Source organism: Psammomys obesus, unplaced genomic scaffold (genome assembly GCF_907164565.1).
Source record: "Psammomys obesus unplaced genomic scaffold, mPsaObe1.curated_primary_1811, whole genome shotgun sequence".
NCBI classification, from domain to species: Eukaryota; Metazoa; Chordata; class Mammalia; order Rodentia; family Muridae; genus Psammomys; species Psammomys obesus.
Window position 1 is genome coordinate 35,269,292 of NW_026596034.1, and position 22,510 is coordinate 35,291,801.

General features: G+C 50.6%; 1 protein-coding gene across 2 annotated transcripts in view; it reads left to right on the forward strand.

The window, feature by feature from the left end:
- Kiaa0513 (KIAA0513 ortholog) overlaps positions 1 to 22,510 on the forward strand; it is a 46,600-nt gene extending 24,090 nt beyond the window's left edge. The window contains exons 2-13 of one of the 2 annotated variants that reach the window (XM_055620828.1): positions 4,620 to 5,087; positions 8,795 to 8,894; positions 9,605 to 9,678; positions 10,675 to 10,745; positions 12,014 to 12,209; positions 13,001 to 13,041; positions 13,696 to 13,774; positions 16,010 to 16,087; positions 17,307 to 17,336; positions 19,820 to 19,900; positions 20,160 to 20,254; positions 21,064 to 22,510. In XM_055620828.1, the coding sequence (XP_055476803.1) occupies positions 4,759 to 5,087; positions 8,795 to 8,894; positions 9,605 to 9,678; positions 10,675 to 10,745; positions 12,014 to 12,209; positions 13,001 to 13,041; positions 13,696 to 13,774; positions 16,010 to 16,087; positions 17,307 to 17,336; positions 19,820 to 19,900; positions 20,160 to 20,254; positions 21,064 to 21,113 (1,224 nt within the window). In that variant the 5' untranslated portion in view covers positions 4,620 to 4,758 and the 3' untranslated portion in view covers positions 21,114 to 22,510. The remainder of the gene's footprint in view (positions 1 to 4,619; positions 5,088 to 8,794; positions 8,895 to 9,604; positions 9,679 to 10,674; positions 10,746 to 12,013; positions 12,210 to 13,000; positions 13,042 to 13,695; positions 13,775 to 16,009; positions 16,088 to 17,306; positions 17,337 to 19,819; positions 19,901 to 20,159; positions 20,255 to 21,063) is intronic. The other variant, XM_055620829.1, reaches the window with a different exon arrangement.

Below are 22,510 nucleotides of genomic sequence, written 5' to 3' on the forward strand. Positions count from 1 at the left end.
TGTGTGTGTGTGTGTGTGTGTGTGTGTGTGTGTGTGTGTGTGTGTGTGTTGTCAGAGGTCAATGTCAGATGTCTTACTCAGTTGTTCTGTGTCAGGTCCAGAGGAAACTCCATTTCCCCAAATTCTGGTGGTCAGATAAAAGCCAGTGTTTCTCAGGAACTTGTGAAAGCTGATTCTTCTCTACAAAAAGAAGCCATTTCCCCTATCACTAGCAGAAGGGACAAGCCCAAGCTCCCTCAGTATCACCAAAGAGTCCATGCTAGCATCCCAGCTCTTCTTACCTTTTCCCTTACCTTAAACATTCCTAGGTCACAGGCTTCCCTCCCCACAAGCTACTCATTCTTATGCTCTGCCTCCCTCCCTTCCTCCTTCCCTCCCTCCTTCCCTCCCTCCCTCCCTCCCTTCCTCCCTCCTTCCTTCTCTCCCTCCCTCCCTCCCTCCTTCCCTCCTTCCCTCCCTCCCTCCCTTCCTCCCTCCCTCTCTTTTTCTCTCCCTCTCTCCCTCTGTCTTTATCTCTCACTCTTCCCCACCCCACTCTTCCCCTCTTATTCTCCCCCTCTCTCTCTGCTCTGCTCCTGCTTCTCCCATGGCCAGGTCCAGGTGGCTGGCCATGTTCAGTCTACTACTTTATCTCTCCATTCTGGACTCTTCTAGATGCCTCTAGCTGTTCTCTCTCTGTCTTTCTCTGTCTCTCTCTCTCTCCCACAATAACCATCCCCTTGGAGCATCCATCCCCACGGAGCAGCCATGTGGTCAGTTTATACATCCTGTGCCTTATTTTTTGAAATTGGGCCTCTCACTGAGCCTGGAACTTGTAGATTTGACCAGACTGGCTGGCCAGTGAGATGCAGGGTTCCTCCTGTTCTCACCTCCTCAGTGTTGAGATTACATGTGTTCATTGTTGCACGTGGCTTGTCACTTGTGCTCGTGTGGTGAGCACTTTACCTACTTAGCTGTCTCCCGAATCGTGATGTCTTAGTTTTATGCTGTTTTCCTCTCCCTGCTTCTTGTGCTTTGGAGCACATGCAAGCAGACACTCCAGCTCTTCACACAGTAGCTGATTCACAGTAGACTGTCAGTGAGTTTTGTGGCAAGAAGGAATCTCGGCTGAGTATGGAAGTCACAGTTACTTGGCAGCACCTTGAAGTGGAACCAGAAAGTGCAGGGAGACGTGTAGCATTTCTGGAAGCCTGCACTATGCCTGAGACTGAAAGCCAGTGTCTTAGACTGAGCACCACCAGGGCTCCCTGGAGCCTCCTCCAATAGACTGAGGTGATCCACAGACTTAGGGCCCACAAAGTGCTTTGAAATGAATTTAAATTTGTTGCCACTGTTGAAAAATTGGAAGATTTCACATTGCAGGTTTCAGCAGGCCTTGAAAACTCTAGGAATTCTGACACCACCAGGCCTGTGCTTCTGAATGGTTACCCTGGCTGGCTCCAAGCAGACAACAGTCAGTTCTGTGTCCTCAGGCCACTCCAGATCCTCCCAAGGTTAGCATGAGAGCTGCTATCACCTGCAAGCCTATAGCTGCATTTCCTTCCTGGGGAGGCGACTGGGAGCTGATGCCCAGGTCCTTATGACACACCTCACCACAGCATCTCAGCTCTGTAAGGAGGGTTGGTCACCTCACCAGAACATTCTAGCTCCATAAGTAGGGTTGGCCAGCTGGCCTGTCTGTCTGAGAGAGATGAAGGAATGATGCTGAGCACCCTCAGCATGCTGCCATTCACAAAGCCAAGACCAGCATCTGGCCCCTTTGCTTCTTCTCCCTTTGTCCCTGGCCTGTGACTTTTGTCATCATCTGTCGTGGTTTGAATGAAAATGGCGACCATAGGCTCATAGGAAGTGGCACTATTTGAAAGGATTAGGAGATCTAGCCTGTTGGAAGATGTCATTGGGGGTAGGCTTTGAGGTTTCAAATGCTCAAAGCCTAGTGTCAAAGGCCCAGTGCCTCTCTTTCTTTTCCCGCTGCCTGTGGATCCACATGTAGAACTCTCAGCTCCTCTCCAGTACCATGTCTGCCTGCGTGCTGCCATGTTTCCTGCCATACTGATGATGGATTAAACCTCTGAGGCTGTAAGCAAGCCCCAATTAAATGTTTTCCTTTATAAGAGTTGCTGTGGCCATGGTGTCTCTTCACAGCAATAGAACAATGACTAAGACATCATCCTGAACCCATAGAGGCAGAGGACGCTCTGGGCTTCTTGGAAAGGGTGAGTCATTCACCCTTCCAGCCCCACGAGCTCCAGGCTGGATCAGAAACAGCCTTAATTAGTCTGGCCTACCTAGTCTCTTAAGCTGGCTTCTTCTTTGGCTCATAGGTCACTGGTATGATAATGAGCTGAGGAGGGGGCCTGGACTTAGTGCCATCCTCTAACCAGTGCTGTGCATGTCTCCAGTGCATTGTCATTCAGTGTTCCCAGAGTCCTGGCAGGGTTGGTACACAGTGGGCTGTTCCCTAGAACTATCAACACTGTCCTCACTGCCTCAATCACTGACTACTATGATGTCTGTGTTATTACTTCTTCACTAGCTATGTGTGGAGATGCCTGTCTGTCAGAGTCACGGATACTATTGTAGTGTTTGGGATTTTGTTTTTGTTTTTATTTGTTTGTTTGTTTTCCTGTGTAACTGATTTTGATGGCTTAAATTATTTTCTTAGAATAAACTCCAAGCATTCAAATCCTGGAGTTGCATCTGCCCTTATTGCCAGTGAGCTAGAGGATATCAGTTTTGTTAGAACTGTGTAGCTGAGGATGGCCTTGAACTCTGGGTCTTTCTGTCTCTGCCTGGGATTACAGGCATGAGCCACGGCACCTGGAAAGTTTGCATAGTGATTAGTATGGATCAAGACTTGTCCAAGCATTTAGTGGCTATGTTTCCTCCTGTGTGTTTATCTGACTGGTTTGTGTATTAGCAAGAATCAAGGCTTTAGAGCAGACTGAATCTGTAAGGTGGGAGGATTAAGTGCCCCTGCCCTAGTCACTGCAGATGCAAGCTTTCCTTGTATGTTTTTCATGGATAGCCACAAACATGTGGCCATGTGTGTGGCTTTCTGTTCTTTGGAACGGAGTAATGTGGTTCCACATGGCCTTTCAACATCAACCCAGTCTTGCTGTCTCACAGAGGGAGACCTTTCCCAGAAAGCAGGATCACAGGTAGCAGATGTTACTGGGAGAGGAGATCCTAATGCCTCTCATTATCTCATTCTCTGAGCTGTCACTCACTGCACTCTGACCTCGTGAGCCCTTGCTTCTGTCCTGGCCTAGATAAAATGTCAGTGCCAAGGTCTGTTGGTCTCTTCTGCACTGAGGAAGGCTGTGTGGGCTCTCCTGCACGTGTTCTACTGCCCCTGTGCATGAGGACGGTGGCCAGAGCCAGCTGTTTAATCTTTCTGACTCAGAGAATCTAAAAATACCTTGGGCTAAGTGTTTGGAGGGAATCTGTGATCAACCTGGGAGTGCTGAGCTCTCAGGAGTCAGCATGTGTGGGTTTGGACTGCATTCCTCCAGAAGATGCAGTCATCTCAGCAGTACAGGTGGCAGCCCTCCCCTGCAGTCATCATGTCTGATAGGCCTGAGGCAGAGTGAGGGTGCTCTCTCTACCCCTGAGCATGGCTGTCCCAGGCCTTTGCCATTTGCCTGCTGCTCCTCAGTACTGGTAGGAATGACTTCGAGAACAGCAACTGCATCCTGAGCCAGTACCAGAACCCAGGTTTGGAAGCTGAGATTTGCATTCCAGCTTTATCTGTGTGACCTGCATCTCATGCTCTCTCAGCTCCATGAGCATATTCCTGGTGAGGTGTGCTCATCCATGCATCCAGTGCTCCATGAGAGTCTGCACTGGCTCATACATGAGTCTAGATGAAATGCCAGTGTCAGGTTGGCAGGGACCATAATTGATTTTGAATCGCTGTGGAATGAAGCCTCTCAGAAGATGGGCAGGTGAGGTTGGCCTTGAGGGTGAACAGGATTCTGCAGTTGGGATAGGGAGGGAGGAAGAAGGGGGAAGGAAGAGGAGGACAAAGGAGGAGGGAGAGTAGGAAGAAGAGCTGCAGGCTTCATGATCAGAGCACAGAGGTAACTTCTCATTGATATCCAGGTGGCCACAGCCCATGGAGAAAGGAAGAACAGGGTGGAACCATGAAGAGCCTGAGAAGCAGATCTGGGTCTGGAAGGAAGACTGGGGAGAGAGGAGCTCAGGATATGAAGGGTCTGCTGCTTAGCAAGATGCCACTTCCACAGCTTCTGAGGGCAGTGGGCCAGCAGGAGCTGCTTGATGTTTGCTACCAGTGAAGTCGGACATCCTTATGCTCAGACTTGGTTGGCTGGAGTGTATAGAGATTAGCTGGGCTGGGGGAGGGAGGGATCCTGATGTTGGTGTCCCTGGGCTCCTTCAGTTAGCAAGTGTCTATGCCATGCTACCATATAGCAGCAAAGTGGACCCAGGAAACAGATGCCAGCTGGTGGCATCCCAGATTCTGTAGGTACAAAGATTATCCTCTGTGCAGGAAAAGTGTGACTCGTGCTTTTCCTCAAGTTGATTTGTGTTCAGTGACTTTCTTTGGGGGACTGGCCTTCTCATACTGACAGTATTTATGTCTGTTTCCATTCCAGATGCTGTAGGGCCTCTGGGCCTCGGGCCTCTGGAGACTCAGCCTTGGTGGCCAGGAGCTCCCAACACACTTGTACGTGCTTGCAGCTTCAGGAAGCTGCTCCCTAGCCTGTGTCCATCCTGCTTGGCAGCCTAGCCATCATGGAAGCCCCAGAAGTCCCTGTGGGTTCCCTGATTGACTTTGGGACTGAACCACCTACCTCCTCTCCCATGGAAGCAGCACCTTCAACACTCCAGGACCCAGATGGTTCCCTGGGTGATGGGGCATCTGAGAGTGAGACCACTGAGTCTGCAGACAGTGAGAATGACATGGGCGAGTCGCCTTCACACCCATCCTGGGACCAAGACCGCCACTCTTCCTCCAATGAGTCCTTCTCCTCCAATCAGAGTGCTGATTCAGCCCCAGATGAGGAGACCCTAGCACTTCGAGAGTTCATGCGCAACTATGTAGAGAAGATCTTCTCTGGAGGGTAGGCCCTGCGTGGGATGGAGGGTAGACCCTTTGTGGTAAGGAGGGTGGACCCTTTTTGGGATAAGGGTTAAGCCACCTTTGGGATGCAGAGTAGGTATTTTAAGGACACTAGCCTGCTGTCAGATTCCAGGGACCTGCTTCCTATTATAGGCTACAATGGCTCTTAGCTATCCTAGACTGCTTATAGAGTCACATTGGGAGATTTTAAAGAGGCTCCAGTCTTGGAGGTTTGGGGACTTAGTGCAGTAGTTGTCTTTATTAGTTTCTATTGCTGTGAAGAGACACCATGATCATGGCAACTCTTATAAAGAAACACATTTAATTGGGGCTGGCTTATAGTTTCAGAGGTTTAGTTAATTATTCTCATGGTGGAAAACATGACAACATGCAGGCAGACATGGTGCTGGAGAAGGAGCTCAGAGTTCTATATTGTGATCTGTAGGTAGCAGAAGGAAGACACTGAGCCATACTGGCATAGTTTGAGAACACGAGACCTCAAAGCCTGTCCCCACAATTACACACTTCCCCAACAAGGCCACAACTTCTCCAAGACCACACCTACTCCAAGACCACACCTCCTAATAGTGCCACTTTCTATGGGCCTATGAGAGCCATTTTTATTCAAACTACCACAGTAGTAGAGTGCTGGCTTCAGAAGCACAAGGCACTGGGTTCAGTCCTCACTCTGGAAAAGAAAAAAAAAAAAAAAAGAGTTCTGGACTCCACCGTAGACCAACTAATACCTTTCCCTGGAGCAGCATATCATACCTGTAGGCTGTCCTGGACTGTCTGAGGGCAGCATATTGACAACGTTTAGGTGGGACCCAGCATCAAGGGTGGCCACAGTGGAAGTGGTCCTCAGCCTGGCCAGACCTGTGTTCTCTGCTTCTCCAAGTTGGCACTGGAACACAGACTCTGAGTAGCCAGTTTATCTATGTCCCCTTAGTTTTCTCACTTAACTCCATTTCATGAGTGGCTCTGCTGAAGCCTCATGGGGACCAAAGAAACAAATAAAAGACTTTCCACCACCATGGTGTCTTCAGTATGGTCTGGGCTGCACCCCTGTTGCCATCCAGGCAGATGACACTGTAGAGGAACAAATGATAAGCTCTGTTAGGTACTTATCTATTCATCCCAGAATACTCTGAGAATATTGAAGATTGTCTTAGTCACTTGTCTATTGTGAAGAGATGCCATAACCAAGGCCACTTATAAAATAAAACATTTATTTGGGGATTACAGTTTCAGAGGATGAGTCCATGACCATCATGTAAAGGAGCACAACAGCAGACAGGCAGACATGGCACTATGATCAGAAGCTGATCATAACCACAAGACAGAGAGAGAGACCTGGGAATGGTGTGGGCTTTTGAACCTCAAAGCCCAACCCCCAGTGACACACCTCCTTCGACAAGGCCACACCTCTAATTCTTTTCAAACAGTTCCACCAACAGGGGACTAAGCATTTAAATATATTAGCCTATGGGGGCTATTCTCATTCAAACCACCACAGGGATGCCTTGCTGCTAAGCTACACCCACAGCCCCTTTATATTCGTGTGTGTGTGTGTGTGTGTGTGTGTGTGTGTGTGTGTGTGTGTGTGTGTGTGTACATGAATGTGGGTATGTGGGAGGGGGCAGCGCATGCATGCATGTGTGTATCTGTATCTGGGTCTGGTCTGTGTGGTTATGCCTGTGTATGCAGGTTTGCATGCCTGTGAGTGTGCAGAGGTCAGAAATTGATGTTGGCTATAATCCTTATTTGTCTTTCTGAGAGAAGGTCTCTCCTAAACCTAAGGCTCCTTAGGTTTGACTACTCTGGCGGTCAGTGAGCCCTCAAGATGTGCCTGGCCCTGTCCCCAGCACTAAAGTTACAGGTGCATGCTGGCACATCCAGCTGTTATGTTTGTGCTGGGACCTGAACTCAAGCCACTTCCCCAGCCCTGCTCTCTGCACTCTAAACTCTGGTCTCTGGGGAGCTGCTGCTTCTGCTCTGCACCCCATCTCCACTGACACCTGTCTTACCTTGTTGTTGCTTTGGCCTCCCAGACACTGGGCATGTCCAAAGAAGCTTCTCCAGCTGCCTCAGCGTCTCGCTGGCCAGGAGGCTGCACTTACTGCTGTAACTGAATTCAGGATGATAAAGGCAACAAAAGCTGGTCACCCAGCCCCCTGGTGGAGTCTGCAGGCAACTGATTCCTAAGTGGCTGTTTCCTGGCACCTCTCTGTGGCTTTTTATTGTGGTTCTTTTTTAACTAATTAAGAGTCAGGGGGTTGGTGTGTGTGCCACAACATGTACGTGAAGGTCAGAGAACAACTTTCAGGGGTCAGTTCTCACTTTCCACCCTGTTGAGGCAGGGTCTCTCTTGTCATGCTGCTGCATGGCTCACTGCAGGCTAGCTGGCCTGTCACATCCAACTTTTTATATGACTTCCAGGAATCAAACTTAAGTCATAGTGCTTGCACAGTTGTACCTTTATCCACTGAGCCATTCCCTGGCCCTCTAATTGAAGGAGTAGAGTAGGGGTGCCAACAGCAAAAGCCCAAAGAGCAGATGCCTGGGGTTAGAATATGGCCTAAGCAGGGGGATCTCTGCGTGGGCCCCTAGTTCTGCCTGTCCATGTCACTGTTAAATGGTACTTCAGCTGGGACGAGGAGGTAGACTCCAGCCCAGACTCCACGGCTCCAGGGTATAGTCATCAACCTGTTAGTAGCTGCAGCAGCTCACCAGAACTTAGGTTCTTTATGGACCAGCCACATCAGCATTTGAGCTGGTGGAAATGCAGAGCTTCAGGTACTGTGGCTCCTCTGGCTGTGCACCTGGATGCTATCAAGCCTATTCCTGTGGGGACAGGCTGCCCACAGCCATAGTCTAGAGGAACTTGGTTTACAGTGTGATTGTCCATATTCATTAAAAGCAACATAAACGTTTACTTGTTGGGCTGTGGCTGTGGCTCATCTGGCAAAGTGCTTGCTCCCAGTGTGCATGAAGCCCTGATTTAATCCTGAGCAATGCATAAACCAAGCATGATGGTATATAGTTGTAATCCTAGTACTTGGGAGGTGGAGGCAGGAGGATGAAGACATCAGGATCATCCTTGGCCACATAGAAAGTTTGAGACAAAGATAATATAGAGACTCTTATCATTTATATATGTATATATATGTATATATATATAATTTTAAACATGTTTTATATTATAATGCATATATATAACAGTATATATACACATATATACTGTATGTATATATACAGTATAACATAAATACATAACAGTAATTAATATATTATAATGTATTAATATTGATATTTAATTAATAACATTACTATTGTCTGGTGAGAAAACCATAAATACAAATTACATAAGCTGGCCAATTTCCAGCCTTCTGCTTAATTTTCATCTTTAAGTTTGAGGGAAATGTTTGGTATTCACAGAGCAGAAGGGCTCTTAGGGCCTGTGCCCTCACCAAAGATCAGATCACCTGAGCAGGAGGCCTGCTAGCAGAGAGGTGGGAGAATTCCCACTCCCTGCTCCAGCCATATCTGGGCCATGAAGCCAGGCTTCTTGCTTCAGAAATAAAAACAAGACACTTTTCTGCAAGGGGAGGGGAACTGGGAACAGCATTCCTCTGCTCTCCTTCCCATTTTCTCCTGGAGTTTTTGTTCTAGGAAATGAACCTTGATTTTGCTCTGCCCTTCTCCCAGGGAGGACTTGGACCAGGAAGAGAAAGCCAAGTTTGGAGAGTACTGCAGTGGCGAAGATGGGAAAGGCCGTGAGTGGTTTGCACGGTTTGTGAGTGCACAGGTGAGTGCAAGGTGGGCAAAAGGACCAACAACCTGGTCAGTGCCTCTAGGTGAAGAGAGTGGAGAACACAAGCCCCTAGGATGAAGTAAAGACAAGTGGGGCAGGGTAGAAAGGTCTACCCCATGACTGGAAGCTGTACTTTGGACAGAGTGGGGACTATGGCAAGTTTGGGAAGCCTCCAAAAATTTCTGTTTCAGAGGCATGTACATGGGCTTTGTCCATGTCCATGCATATTTCTATTAAATAACCTGTAATATTCAAAATTTGAAAAAGCTAACATAGTCAAGACTGTGAAAGCCAGGTAAAACCAAATGTTTAGAGAAAGCTCAGGAAAGAATCATGCACATTTCTATTATAGGGATGTATTCTTCATAGAGAAACTAGAAATTGCACAAAAAAGTAATTAACAAACCCAGGAACAGCCAATGTTGCCATTTGGGGTTTTGTCACTTCCTACTCTTCCCATGGGTGAGCTAGATGTGGAGTTTCTTTATGAAATCCTGTGAGGATGACCCAGGTGGATACCTTCTGGGCTCCAGTGCAGAGGTCCTGGGGATTGCCTGTGTCCTGCCCGGAGTCCTGGCAGAGGGGAAGTGGCCATTGGGGCCCATTCAAGCTGAATGGAGACAGGCAGAGTGACAGTCCCCCAGCCTTGCTAAACTGCTTCATGCCACTGAGTCCCGCTGATGTGGCTAGTTCTCTCTGCACAGCGCTGCAAGTCCAAGTGTGTATCCGAGCCGACTTTCTACCGCCTGGTGCAGTCCTTCGCAGTGGTGCTGTTTGAGTAAGTGATGTTCTCCCCAAAGCCTCTGCAGCTGTCCTTCCCACCTTTCCCACCCGCCACAAGCCAGCCACACCAGCTGTCACACACTCTGGGCTAGAATTTGTGACTGGCATCTTCCTGGAGCAGAGTAGTGGGCCCTCTCCTGCCCTGTTCTGCTTACCCTTCTCATTCACAGTGCAGCATCTGTCACTGGACCAGCAGAATCTCCTTTCTTTTAAAGCTCCTTTCTCGCTTTTTTGTTTGCTGAGTTGAATGGCTGTGTGAATATTCCACTAGTATCTGGTTGTAATCCTTAGCATACTGCACTCCAGTAAGAATGTTTCTTTGCATTCCTAGAATGCCACTCAGTATGTCACTTTCTTGTATGCAATTGTTTTTATTTTCAAAAAGTGACATGAAAGGCATGGATATTTATCTGCTTGTGGTTCATGAGTGTTGCCTGTGGACCAGGAGCATAGGAACAACTGTGGCCTGGGGTCCCCACACAACTCCTGAGTCTGAGCCTGAGGTTGTCCAGTGGTTCATGTCCTAACAGCCCTCCAGGAGATCTGAGGCTACCGACCTCTGAGCTTGTATGTGAGGGACAGCACTGATCATCCTGATGGCCCCTGAAAAACAGGGGTCATCAGATCTGCCTAAATGGTGTAGGACCAACTCTTGAGGTGTCTTCTAGTCCTGGCCCTGCTGGGGTACAGTGGGCTGTACTTCCTGCACCTTGATGTGGTATTAATGTGAAAGAGACCAGGCTGAGGACCACAAATACCTTCCCACACCTAGCACCCGGCCGTGCACCTGTAGTGGCTCTCCTGACTGCGTGCTTGAGTGTCCCTTTCACTGCTGTAGCAGCATCTGGATTGGTCCTGCTTCATTAACTTGCGGGGTTGCTGGGCAGTGGAGGCACACACCTTTAATCCCATCACTCAGGAAGCAGAGGCAGGCGAACCTCTGGGAGTCAGGTAGTGGAGCTCTAGCCAGCCAGTCTTGCTCCCATCCCAGGTGCCACCAGATGGACGACTTTGGGCCTGCCAAGAACCTCATGACCATGTGCTTCACCTACTACCACCTGGGTGAGTAAGCCCCACCAGAGCAGCCACCCTGGGATGGGAGTTGTGTGCTTGCCACACAGCATGAAGGGAAGCTCCCTTTATTAACAGCAGGTGCTTCGGGCCTTTCAGAGAGGAGGGGCTGGTGTTGGGAAGAGGACAAGCAGGCACGAGACACCTGATGTGGGAGGAGACGTGGGCTGTACTTGGGGTTGGGACTTGGCTGTCTGTGCAGCAAGAAAATGACAGGAAACAGAAGTGCTACATGTGGGGTCTCTGCTCCAGCAAAGTAGGGTTCAGAGCTGGCCACCCAGGGGAGCAGTCTAAGGATTATATCCTGGGAAGAGTCTAGGGTGGCTGGGATGACCAAGCAAAGATGACAGAGCCAGGAAGTCTCTTTTGGCTCAGGTTGTTGAAGGGCCCAGTGTGTAGGAGCTCCAAGGTGTCTTGTGCTGAGCCTGCAGCCTTCCAGAGGAGCCCGATTCAGCTCCTCAAGGAGCATGCTGGGAAGCTCCCAATGGAGACCTGGGCATGGATAGTTGAGTGGTCCTTCATGCCCTCCTTGCTCACTGTTGCTCCACTCTCAGGGTGCAGCCCCTTCCCTCTGCGTGTGCTCCAGGTCTTCTGCTCTTAGCAGCCCCAAATGGCCTAACTGCTATAGATCACCAGCCTGGCCCTTTGTGCCAGGCTGCATGCTTGACAGTTACCATCAAGTCAAACAGAAAGGGTCATTCCACTCACCTAATCAGAGTCTGTGCAAAGACCCTCACACTTGACCCATTAGGGTTACCTTAGTGGGGTTCTTTCCATGCACTGACCTGAGACAGGGATTGTGGGATGCCTCACTTACCTTTCCCCATTTGTTTTCTCCCATATTTACCTGACGAAGGACCACCCATTCCAGATGCCTTTGAGACAGGGCTGTGTGTCTGCCCTGGACCCAACCCAGGGCAGCCTCTTCTTTCCCATTGCCAGTCTCTCAGACCCACTGTGTGGCTCTCAGTGTATACTTCTCTTATCTTCTTTCCAGATGCCAGCTCCTTCAGCCACTCTACTCACTTCATAGTTTCTGCCCACTTCTCTGTGTGGTCAATGCTTATTGACCACCCCAGGGAGACCTGGCCTTCCCTTATCTGAGGAGCTTGCTAAGCCAGCTGCTTCTGAGGACCCTGTTGAGGAGACTGAGGATAGCACCTATTGTCCTGCAGTCTCCAAGAACCACCTTCAGGCACTCTCCCTCTCCTGTCCTGTGCTGCAAATCGCTTCTTACTCCCATTCTCCCCTCTTTCAAGGCAAGCCACACTTGCTCCCTACAGAGCCCAGGGAGAAGCCAGCTGGCAGCATTGACTCCTACCTGAAGTCAGCTAACAGCTGGCTAGCAGAGAAGAAGGATATTGCTGAGCGGCTGCTGAAGAACACGGAGAACATGAAGGGCTTCTTTGGGGGGCTGGAGACCAAGCTGAAAGGACCACTGGTCAGGAAAAATGAGTGAGTGTGAGCATGGGCCTGAGTTTATGTGCAGATGGATTTTGGGAGAAGCAGGTGGCTTGCCTAGTCTTGGCCTTGCAGCTGTTCTTAAGTCGCACAGTTGCCAGCCCAGCATGACTCTGAAGTCCCAGAGCTTCCCATGGTTTCCACATGCTGTTTGTTCACTGGCACTCAGGGGTCCAGGAACCATGTTTCTCGGGCTGACAGGAGCATATGGCTTTGTCATTTGGCAACAGGGAAATCAAATACTGTCCCTCCTTCCTGCTGTCACTGTCCTGCAAGTTAATAAGAGCGTGACCTTGGATGGCGCTGCCTCTAAGAGGCACTGCTCTGGCAGACAGAGGACTTTTTGTTGATTTGTTTGAGACAAGGTCTCTATGTGGCTCTGGCTGTCCTAGAGCTCGCTTTGTAGACCAGCCTGGCCTCAAGCTCACAGATCCGCCTGCCTCTGCCTCCTGAGGTTCCATGAAGAGGGGTACAACGGTACAAGGGTAACCATCCAGGGCCCTGAGCCACCTGAGGCTTGCTTATAGCCAGGGTCCATGACCTGTCTCTCCCTATCCACACAGTGGGCTCATAGAAAATGGTGCCATTACAGTCTCAGCACCGTAGGCCTGAGTCCCCTTGGTCCTGCCAATTGTCACTATGGCACTGGTTCCCAACCTCTCTTAAGAGGAGCCGCACAGAGAGCAGGCAGCACCTGACATGTGTGTAGCATGGGCCCCTTTCACTACTTTCAGGAAGTGTGGCATGGAGCCCTTTCACTGTGTTGTTTTTTTTCCCCCCTCTAGGGAAGAAGAGAACAAACCCAAGGACAAACAGCTGAAAACTGGTAAGAACTCAGTTCTCTGGGTTGTCTAGGAGGTGGGGCTTTAGGGAGATAGGGTCTATGGCACGGTGGAGCCTAGGAGTGCTATGGTGAGGTGGGACCTGGGGACAGAGCCTCCCTCTGGCCTTGTTTTTTTATTATTATTATTATTGGTTTTTTTGTTTGTTTTTGTTTTGTCTTCTTGTTTTTTAAGACAGGGTTTCTCTGTGTACCCTTGGCTGTCCTGGACTTGCTTTGTAGACCAGGCTGCCCTCAAACTCACAGAGATCCACCTGCCTCTGTCTTCCTAAGTGCTGGGATTACAGGCATGCACCATCGCACCCAGCATTAAACTGGCTAGACTCTTAAACTGGCCAACCATTAGCCAGCAACAGCAATGAGCTAGTTGCTAATGAAAAGGCTTTTCCACCTTTCTAAGCAGAGTATGCAGAAACTAAATCCTTAACCCCAGAGGATTAAGCCAGATGTTAGGGGGAGGGTGCTACTTCACAGACCACACTGGGAAGAAGCCCTAAGCTAGGGCTGGCAAAAAACTTCATGGAATTTGGACAATGTAGCTTGATGACTTTGGGGGGAAGCAGAGCCTGCTGAGCGTTCATAGGATCTACCAACATGGGTGCCAGCCCAGGCTGCCCTCAGATCTCCTTACTCCTGCAGTGACTATGATCAGTCCCGAAGATGAACAGAAGGGGGAGAAGGTCTACCTGTACACACACCTGAGGCAGCAGCCCATCTGGTAAGGCCCATCCACATTCTGCCTCATTCTACCTGGTGTAGCTGTTGCCCAGCCCCTCAGCTGCCCATGTCTCCAGCAAGGGCAGTGGCCATCCTCACCTCCAGGGTAGTCACGGTGAGATGATGGATGCCAGCAAGGGTTAATAGGGATGTGAAGGCATCTGACTCGCCATGGAGGTGGGAAGGTACTGCAGAGTAGCCATTATGGAAATGCCTGGCAGCTCACCAGGGGCTAACAGAGTGGCCACGTGACCAGCCATTCCACTGTGGGTCCATGCATGTTCCCCACATGGAAATATATATGGAGTTTATAGCACACTGTTCGGAACAGTCCCAAATGGAGGAGGCTAGCTGGCTCTTGCGCAAGCGTGATGTGGTCTTTCCACACCCTGAAGTGTGGAGCAAGCCTACACGCAGATCACTGCACAGTGACTCCCAAGCCATTGTTCTAGCAAGAAAAGGCAGACACAAAAGAACATGAGTCATCGGGTCCTGTTTGTGCAGAGTGGAGGGAATACAGAGCTGCAGCCGGTAAGTAGCAAGAGTGATTAATGACTCCCAAAGGGGCTGCAGAAGGGCTCTGGACTGAGACAGTGGGGAGAGCTGCACAGCTGAATACACTGAAAAATTACTGAATTGCATGCCTCATTTGTTTCTTTATTCAACTTTCTAAATTATTATTATGAATGTTTTGCTTGCATGTGTGTCTGAGCACTGTATGCGGGCCTAATGCCCTTGGAGGCTAGAAACTGCCATTGGATCCCCTAGAACTGGAGTTACAGATGATGGTGGGCTGCGTAGGTGCTGGGGATCAGCAGCTGTGTCCTCTGGAAGAGTAGTAAGTTCTCTCAGCCACTGAGACGCCTCTCTCGTCCCCTACATACCTTATTTAATTTTGTTGTGCCAGGGCTGTTTCACATTATTGGGTAACTGCCTGGGTATAAATTATATCATAATGTTATTGTGCATGTGTGTAGACACACACACAAGCACACATACACACACACTGGAGGCTGAAGTGAGAACCAGGGGCTGCGCTTTGAGTGTGTCCCTCAAAGGCTCATCTGCTGGCTCTCTGGTCTCTGCTGTGGTGAATTTAACATGAAGGGAGCTATAGGAGTGAAGTCGAGTGCAAGGCTATCAGCCTGAACACCATCAGGAAGGAATTTAAAAAGTTACCACATTTCCAAGCCAGTTCTTGAGAGCATGTTTGTGAAGCAAGGCTTCCCTGTGCACTTGGCCTCTCCTCTGCCATGTTGGGAGGACAGGGACCCTTGCCAGAACCAGTACAAACCTGTTGGCACCCTCTTGCCATAAATATTGAGTCAAATAAATATCATTTCTTTACATATCACTGTGCTAACATCACATAACATCACTAGGTGTTAGCACAGAACAGACCAAGACAGCAGCAGTTATGACCTCTGGCAGCCGTTAGTGTTGCTTGGAGCCCTGGGCAGCCTCCCATCTCACATTCGCTCACCAGTGAGGAGCAACTCTAGCACAGAACAGAATGCAACAACACAGCCCCTCCCTCAAAGGTCACAGTCCAGCAAGGCTCATGTGAAAAGTGTGGTTGAGAAAAACCATGGGAACCCCTAGGGCAAAGGGTTAGGTCAGCACAGGGAAGCTGGGCCTGAATCAACTGGAGATGCTGTGCAGCAGAAAGGAGAGGGCCTCACTGGGTCTGTGTTACCTCAGTGACTATGCTGCACCCCTCAGGTCCCTGGAGCTGGTGAAACAAAGGGCCAGAAGCCATTCTTGTGGACACTGGGCCATGTGGTCTCTGTTCTCCTACACACTGTGCGGTGGAGTCAAAGGTGACATGTGGCAATGAACCTTCATGTGCAGGTGCCGGCCATAGGCGACCCCTGATCTTCTACAGGAAGAACTGTTCTTGATTCTGTGTTCCTGTGGCTATGTTCCCGTGACTGCCATGGTGTGTGGCTGCTGGGTCCCCATGTTGGTGAGGAGATGCTGCTCAGTAGAGCAGAGGTCTAGTTGTCCACTTTCTCTTGGAAGCCCCATTGCTGCCTGCCTGAGCCACTGAGCAGGCCAGCCTGCTCCACCTTCCCAAAGGCCTCTTCAACTCTTCCATCTCCTGCCAGGTCCCCAGGGCAACATTTTATTCATCTCTCAAGCTTCCCAGATACTTCTCATAAAACAAGAAGCTGTTGCTTTTGGTGTAGAGGGCAGAGAGGACCTGGGTAGACCTTTACCATGTCTCATCCTGCAGGCACACACTGAGGTTCTGGAATGCGGCCTTTTTTGATGCTGTCCACTGTGAGAGGCGGAAGCGATCCCCCACCACCAGGTAGGAGCCAAGAGTGTCTCCTCCAGCCTTGGGAGAGAGGACCAAATCTTGGCTCAGTCTCCCAAATCCTTGGGAGCCAGCAAAATGGCTGAGCTGCTGTTAATGGTTTCACCTATGTGTCAGCCTTGCAAGCTGCCTGAGGGGGTTAGTGCTCACAGCTTTGGGGGTGGGGTGCTCAGCTTGCATGGTGCTTCCTGTTCTGGGGCTCTGGCATGATACGGCCTGATCCTCCTTAAAATGTCACCTCTGCCCAAGGGAGACCACTGGCCTCCACTCCACCCCTCTGTTCACTGTTAGAATCAGGTCTGGCAGTGCAACCACCCCCTGGGCCTATTGCTAAAGCCTAAGCAGACCTTCCCAGTTGTGCCCAAGCTAATCCTGCACCTCAGATGCCCTGTGGGACCCTGTTGAGAAATCATGGAAAGCAGGAAGGGCTTGTCCCCAATACTACAGAGGCTTTCTTTGGGTGGAATGGGCACAGATTGCTACCCATTCCACTCAGCTTTGGGGCAGCAGCCCTGTGAGAAGTTAGGTTTTTCTCCATATATGAGGACCTTGGGGAAAGCTTTGTTTTAACAAAGCAGCCCTCAAAACAACAGTGTTTTCCATATTCAAATGGTTTTCACCAGATGTCTTCCCCATGTGACAGAGCTATGCTTTTCTCAAGAAGAAAACTGCAACTTGAAGCCAGGCAGGCCCTACTGGACCACCAAGTATGGGACTTTGTAGCCAGTATCTCAAAGCTTCAGTTGACTATGGAGGCTATGTGGAGGCTCTGGGCCTTCTGCTGAGTTTGGGAGGGAGCAGATGAGCAGAGCGCCTTCTGGTCATGGCTCCTCTGCTGGCAAGTGATTAGAGGTAGAACCCTTCCTCAGAGGAGCAGCCAAGGCCAGTGGGAATAAAGTGGCTTGCCTCCAGTCCCATGATTGTATTTTGGAACAGTTTCCTGGGGAAGCAGAGGGAGCATGGGGTGGGCAAGGCCCTAGACTTCCAGAAGACCCTGGGGAAATTTCCACTCTGTCTGGAGGCTGGGCGGTCCAGGCACGCCATTGGCTTCTTGCTGCCAGCTCCTAGAGATCCATCTGTTCTGGGTTCCCTGTCTTTCTCTGTCCTCTCTGCTCCTACCTAGAATAATCTTCTCTGCTTGTTCTTTTCCATCCACATATCTTGCATGACTTTGACATGTGCCTTTGTTTACCTGTTTCTGCTGCCGCTCCAGAGGGGATGCTGGAGAGCAGGAGGAGAAGAGGTGTGTGTCCACGTGACTTTGCTCCATTTACAGCTCTGGGGTTTCTTCCAAGGCCACTGTCAGGAGGGGAGGGTGCCCCTGGGGAGGCATGCCCTGTGCTAGGCAGACTGGTGACAGGGCCTGGCCCAAGACGGCCAGAGCACCCTAAGATAGTCAGAACACAGGACACTGTGAGCTACACCAAGAGGCACACATGGGCAAAAGGCTGCTAGCCTCAAGGGCATGGCACTCTCCGTGGGTCCCTCTGCGCCTGGATCAGACACAGGAATTCCACTGGTGTGGAAGTGGAGGGTGGGCGTGGAGAAGCTTCTTGTTTGCAGTTCCTTCCACTCTCACTGGCCTAGGGTCACATGGAAAGACAGCTACCCTCTCTTCTTCAGCCACTGGCTAACCAGAAGAGCTGGGAGCAGGAGGTGGTCCCTTGAAGCAAAAAATGGGCTGCATGGGGATTTGGGGACTTGTTTCCCAAAAGACACTGTGACACATTTTTAGAGTAAAGGCCAACTCCTACTTATAAAGAGTTGTGAACACAGGTGGATTTATTGGCGCCTGGGCATTTTATGGAGATGGTTCACAGCTGTGCTGCTCTAATGACCCTTGCTGCTGTGGCTTTACAGTAGCTGTAAGGAACATTCAGACCTGACATCTCCTCACAGTACAGGGCCCCATGCTCCCACAGAGGACCCTGTGACAAACCAGCTTCTTAGGAAGAGCTTGGGCCCAAAGAGGGACATTGTCAAAGCCTCCCCAGACAGTAGATCCACTGATCTATTCTGAGTCCAGCTGAAAAAAATACCAGCTGCTTGGGCCTCACAAGCCTCCTTGCTGGAGCCCAAGTAGCTAACTGACCAGCACAGGCCTACTGGAGAATATCTGGTATCACTAGTGTCCCCCAGTGTCTAGCAGCCATTTTTTAAGTGACTCCTGCTAACAGCAGATTCCATTTCATCACCCAGACCCAGAGGTTTCCATCAAGTGCTGAAGACACACACACACACACACACACACACACACACACACACACACCACATGAGCTTAGATTTGTGATCAATGTTCCATGTGTAGGACATTGCAGAGGCCTGTCCTCAGCTCCCAGAAGTAACTAGATACCAGCCAGGCCAAGATGCTCTCATATTTTTCTGAAATCAGGTGACATCTTAGTTTTAGTCCCTTCCACAGCAAGGAGAGTCACTTCCTCATGGTGTCAGGCATAAAGGATTGAGGCTGCTATGCCACACAACTCAAGAGAGTGGTTTACTGTGTACAGCTGTACATGGCAGGTTGGTGGGTGGCACAGGGCTATGTGTGCCTAAACAGCTTCAGAGTCAGTATTGGAAGGCCTGCACCGTCCCTGCAGTGCATTCTGGGATCTTTATAGATGTGCTGCCTAAGTGTGCAGAGGCTGTAGGTGAACTCATTTCTGCTGAGCTGTAGCAGTCAGTGGTCTGGGCCAGGAAGAGCCAGGCCTGGACGTTTGTCCCTTTGTTTTGTTCTCTCCCTTCCTTCCTTCCTTCTGCTTCTCCACAACTGACCTCTCCTTCCTCCATGCTACTTCTTCTCTCCCTGCTCACTTTGATCTTTCTCTCTACCATAACCTTAGTTAGAATCATCCATCCCGAGGCTTCTCTTTGGAGGAAGTGGGCAAAAAATGAGCTCCCCTCCTATCTGAAGGTGTGTGTGTATCTTTGAGAACCAGGGTCTGACTTCACATGGGCAATGAGCACAGACACAGGGGGCTTCTGGGCCCTCTGAGGAGGTGGCCGCTCTAGGAGCCTCACCAGGAAGGGGAAAAGCCAGGGTGATGTGCGACAGGTTGCTGTGGGAGTGGCAGAAGTGTTAGCATAGGCACCTTTCTGTCCTACTCCTGGACTTTGCCTCTGCCCAAAGAACACCCCAACCTTACCCAGGTGCCCATCCCATGCCCCCTGCCCAGTACAGAGAACAGGAGTTCTTTCTTAGAGACTGTCCGCCATCCTACAACCCCACTGGGCTCTAGAGTTTGGGCTGGCTTCACAATGGCTCTGTGCTTACAGGCCAATACCAGGAGGCCTACAGGAAGAGTGTGGAGTGTCTCCTCCATGATATGTGGAACAGACAACAGCCATGTTGGGGAACCCTTGTAAGGCAGGCAGAGTCTGTACAGAAGGGACAGTGTGGCTGTCATACATTCCCAGTCTCCTCATTCTTGTGTCCCCCATAGATGCTGCCTTGTGCATCTGGGCCCAGGACACAAGGCAAGAAAGGACAGATTCCTCCAAGGTCTCTAGGACAATAGAGTGCCATTAGCTTCCTGGTTCTTCATCTTAGGCAGGGAATAAATGTTGGTGTTCGGGGCTCCCCAGGCAAGTAGCAGGCTCTGGTGGAAGCCACACGCCAAGGTCCCTAGGCGTCCAAGAGGCAGTGCAGACTACCAGCTCCACAGAGCAGGGGAGGGAGGGTCCCAGGCTATGCTGAAGCCCATCCAGTTCTTCCTGTGCCCACAGGGAGAAATGGTGCCACATGACCCAAGAAGAGCGGGATGACAGCCTGCGGTTCAATGAGAACATCACCTTCGGGCAGCTGGGGTGAGAGCAAAGCTGTGAAGCCAACCTGGGCCACCTACCAGACAGGGGCAGCATAGTGGGTGTGACTTCTTAGGAGCACAGGGCTGGGTGGTCAATCCTCCTCATGGTCCTGGGATTCAATCTCCGGTTAGGAAGTAGGGTGAAATTTTCATCTGGTGCTGCCCCAGGTCCCAGCCATCCCCCAGTGTTAGAGCCCAGGATCTTGGCTCCCTTTTCCGGGCCAGCAAGAGGGTAATAGCCACGGATGTTTTTCCTTCAGCACGTTCACTCACAACATGCTGGCCTTTGGCCTGAACAAGAAGCTATGCAGTGACTTCCTGAAGAAGCAGGCTGTGATTGGCAACCTGGATGAGGGTGAGCTGGGTTAGGGGTACTGTGGGGAGGTGGGAGCCAGAGCCCTCCACAGTGGGGTTTCCCACCCTGCCAGAAGGAGGGCATCTGTCACAGAAACCTGTTTTCCTGGCTTGCCTTCTTTCCCAAATCCGCGGAACATACACTCTTGGCTGTGCCACTGAAAGTCCTTTCTGCTGAGGGATGGCGGGTAGCACAGCCAGGTCAGAGATGAATATGGCCCTGGCACTGTACCTCTGTGTCACTTGTGCATAGCAAAACCCTGGCCACAAGTTGGTGACTTCTAGAGTTCCACCTGTTTTGAACACACTGTTAGGTCACCGTAGTAAAGAGCCTTCTGGCCTCAGTGCTACCATTTCAGTACTGCAGTCAGCTTTGTGTGTCACCATTTGCTACTGGCTACTGGTGCTTCTCCTGGGCTAAGGCCTTATACTTAGACCTGGGTTCTGATGAACCAGTAACTCGCCCCTGCCCTCAGGTGCAAGATCATGTGTTGCCATTGGGCAGCCTCAGTGTCCCCTCCACCTTCAGGCAGCCATCAGAGCTCAGAATGCTTTCTGTTGGCTGCCAGGGGCCACAGTCCACATATGATTCCATTCCTGTAAAACCCATGTTCCTGGGAACAAGGGCCCAGTTTCAAGTGTGTGCTCCTGGAGATGCAGTGTGCTGGTGGCACTCTGAAATGTACCAAGGAGAGAATGACTGCCTATGGCTCAAGTCAGAAACCTCCTCCCTGGCCTGAGTGTACAGATTTTGAGCCAAGCCATTCGTGGACATCACCACTTCTGGAATAACCCTGTTCTCTCTTCCAGAGCAATACAAGCTGCTAAGTGACCACATCGAGCAAATGGCCACAGAATAGGAGACTAGCACATGGCGTCCTCCCAGGAGCTGTCACCCCAGTGATGACCCCGCATGACACCAGCAGCCCCAGAGCTGCTCCTTGCTGCCCTAGAACTAGCAGTTAAAACTTGAGAAGCCCGTCTCCCCCTGCCTGTGTCTGCTCTCCCTTCTATGTACAAAGTGTCCCTTGGCTTACACAGCTAAAAATGAGGGACTGTCTACCACCCCACACATACTTATCCTTGAGCACCAGGCTTATGAGACAGGGTGGAGGAAGAGGCCATGATCTAGGGTCCCCAGAGTTCCTGCTGAGAGCCAGGGACATGTGGGCACAGAGGCATAGGAGGGGGTCCACACAGCTACAAGGTAAGGACAGAACCGCTACTGTGGGTCACAGCCTGCCACTCCCTGCCACAGGACATCCTGTGAGCGTATGCTATGCACAGGGACCATGGAACCTTCCTGAAAGGTATTGGCTACCTGCTGTCCTTCATCTCCTCATAAACAGGGACTGGAATTCACAGGAACTGGAAGAGCACTCAAGGGTTTTGACTTTCTTAGGGGTGTGAGCATTCTGCCAGCCACAACTATGTCTCAGACTCGGGAGGCCTGTCAACAGAACCTGTGGCCTGTCCTTCAATAGCAGAGAAAATCCTTCAGCTCCCAGACAGGAGCAATATATGCCATGGAAATGCAAGAAGCATGGGGAAAAGGTTTCTTCAGCACCTCTGGGCTGACACTTTTGCTAAGAGCACTGGTTGGAGCTGGAGCACACAGAATGACTCTGATCGAATGAGGAGGCTTTGGGGAAGTGAGGTTGCCTGGTAGCTCTAGCCCACAGCCCTCTCCTCCTCAAAGACCCACAGGAATCTGCCTCCTCTGCACTCATGTACCAGGCCAGGTCTGACCCTCAACATCCAGCTGGCTCCAGAGCTGCTGTCCCCATCCACCCCAGCGGCTTAGGTTCCTTCTGGGCCAGCCATTCTGGTCACTGAGCTTGAACTAGGCCTGCAGGCTCTCCTGTCATCCTACATCGCCTCATCCTTCTCTGTCCCTCACCCTTCGGTAACATTTAGTCAAGGTCTGTCTGTGAGCACAGCGATTCTCTCCTGACAGCTGTGTCCTCGGCTGGTGTGGGTAAGCCTTCCCTGTGGGAAGTGCCTGCCTAGGACGTCCAAGGAAGAGTAGGATGGGTTGAATTGTAGAATGAGCATTTCCTGGGTGTCAGGGGTGATGGAGGCTGTACATCCATCACTGAGAAATTCAAGCAAATGCTGGCAGGCAGATCAACTCCTGATGGCATACTATGTGGTACTGGGGCAAGCTAGGGCATCCACCCCAGTGTCAGGACCCCATAGCTGTGCCTGTCTCCACTCCTGTGTTTTACAAAGGTGACATAAAATGAGATCGCCCCTG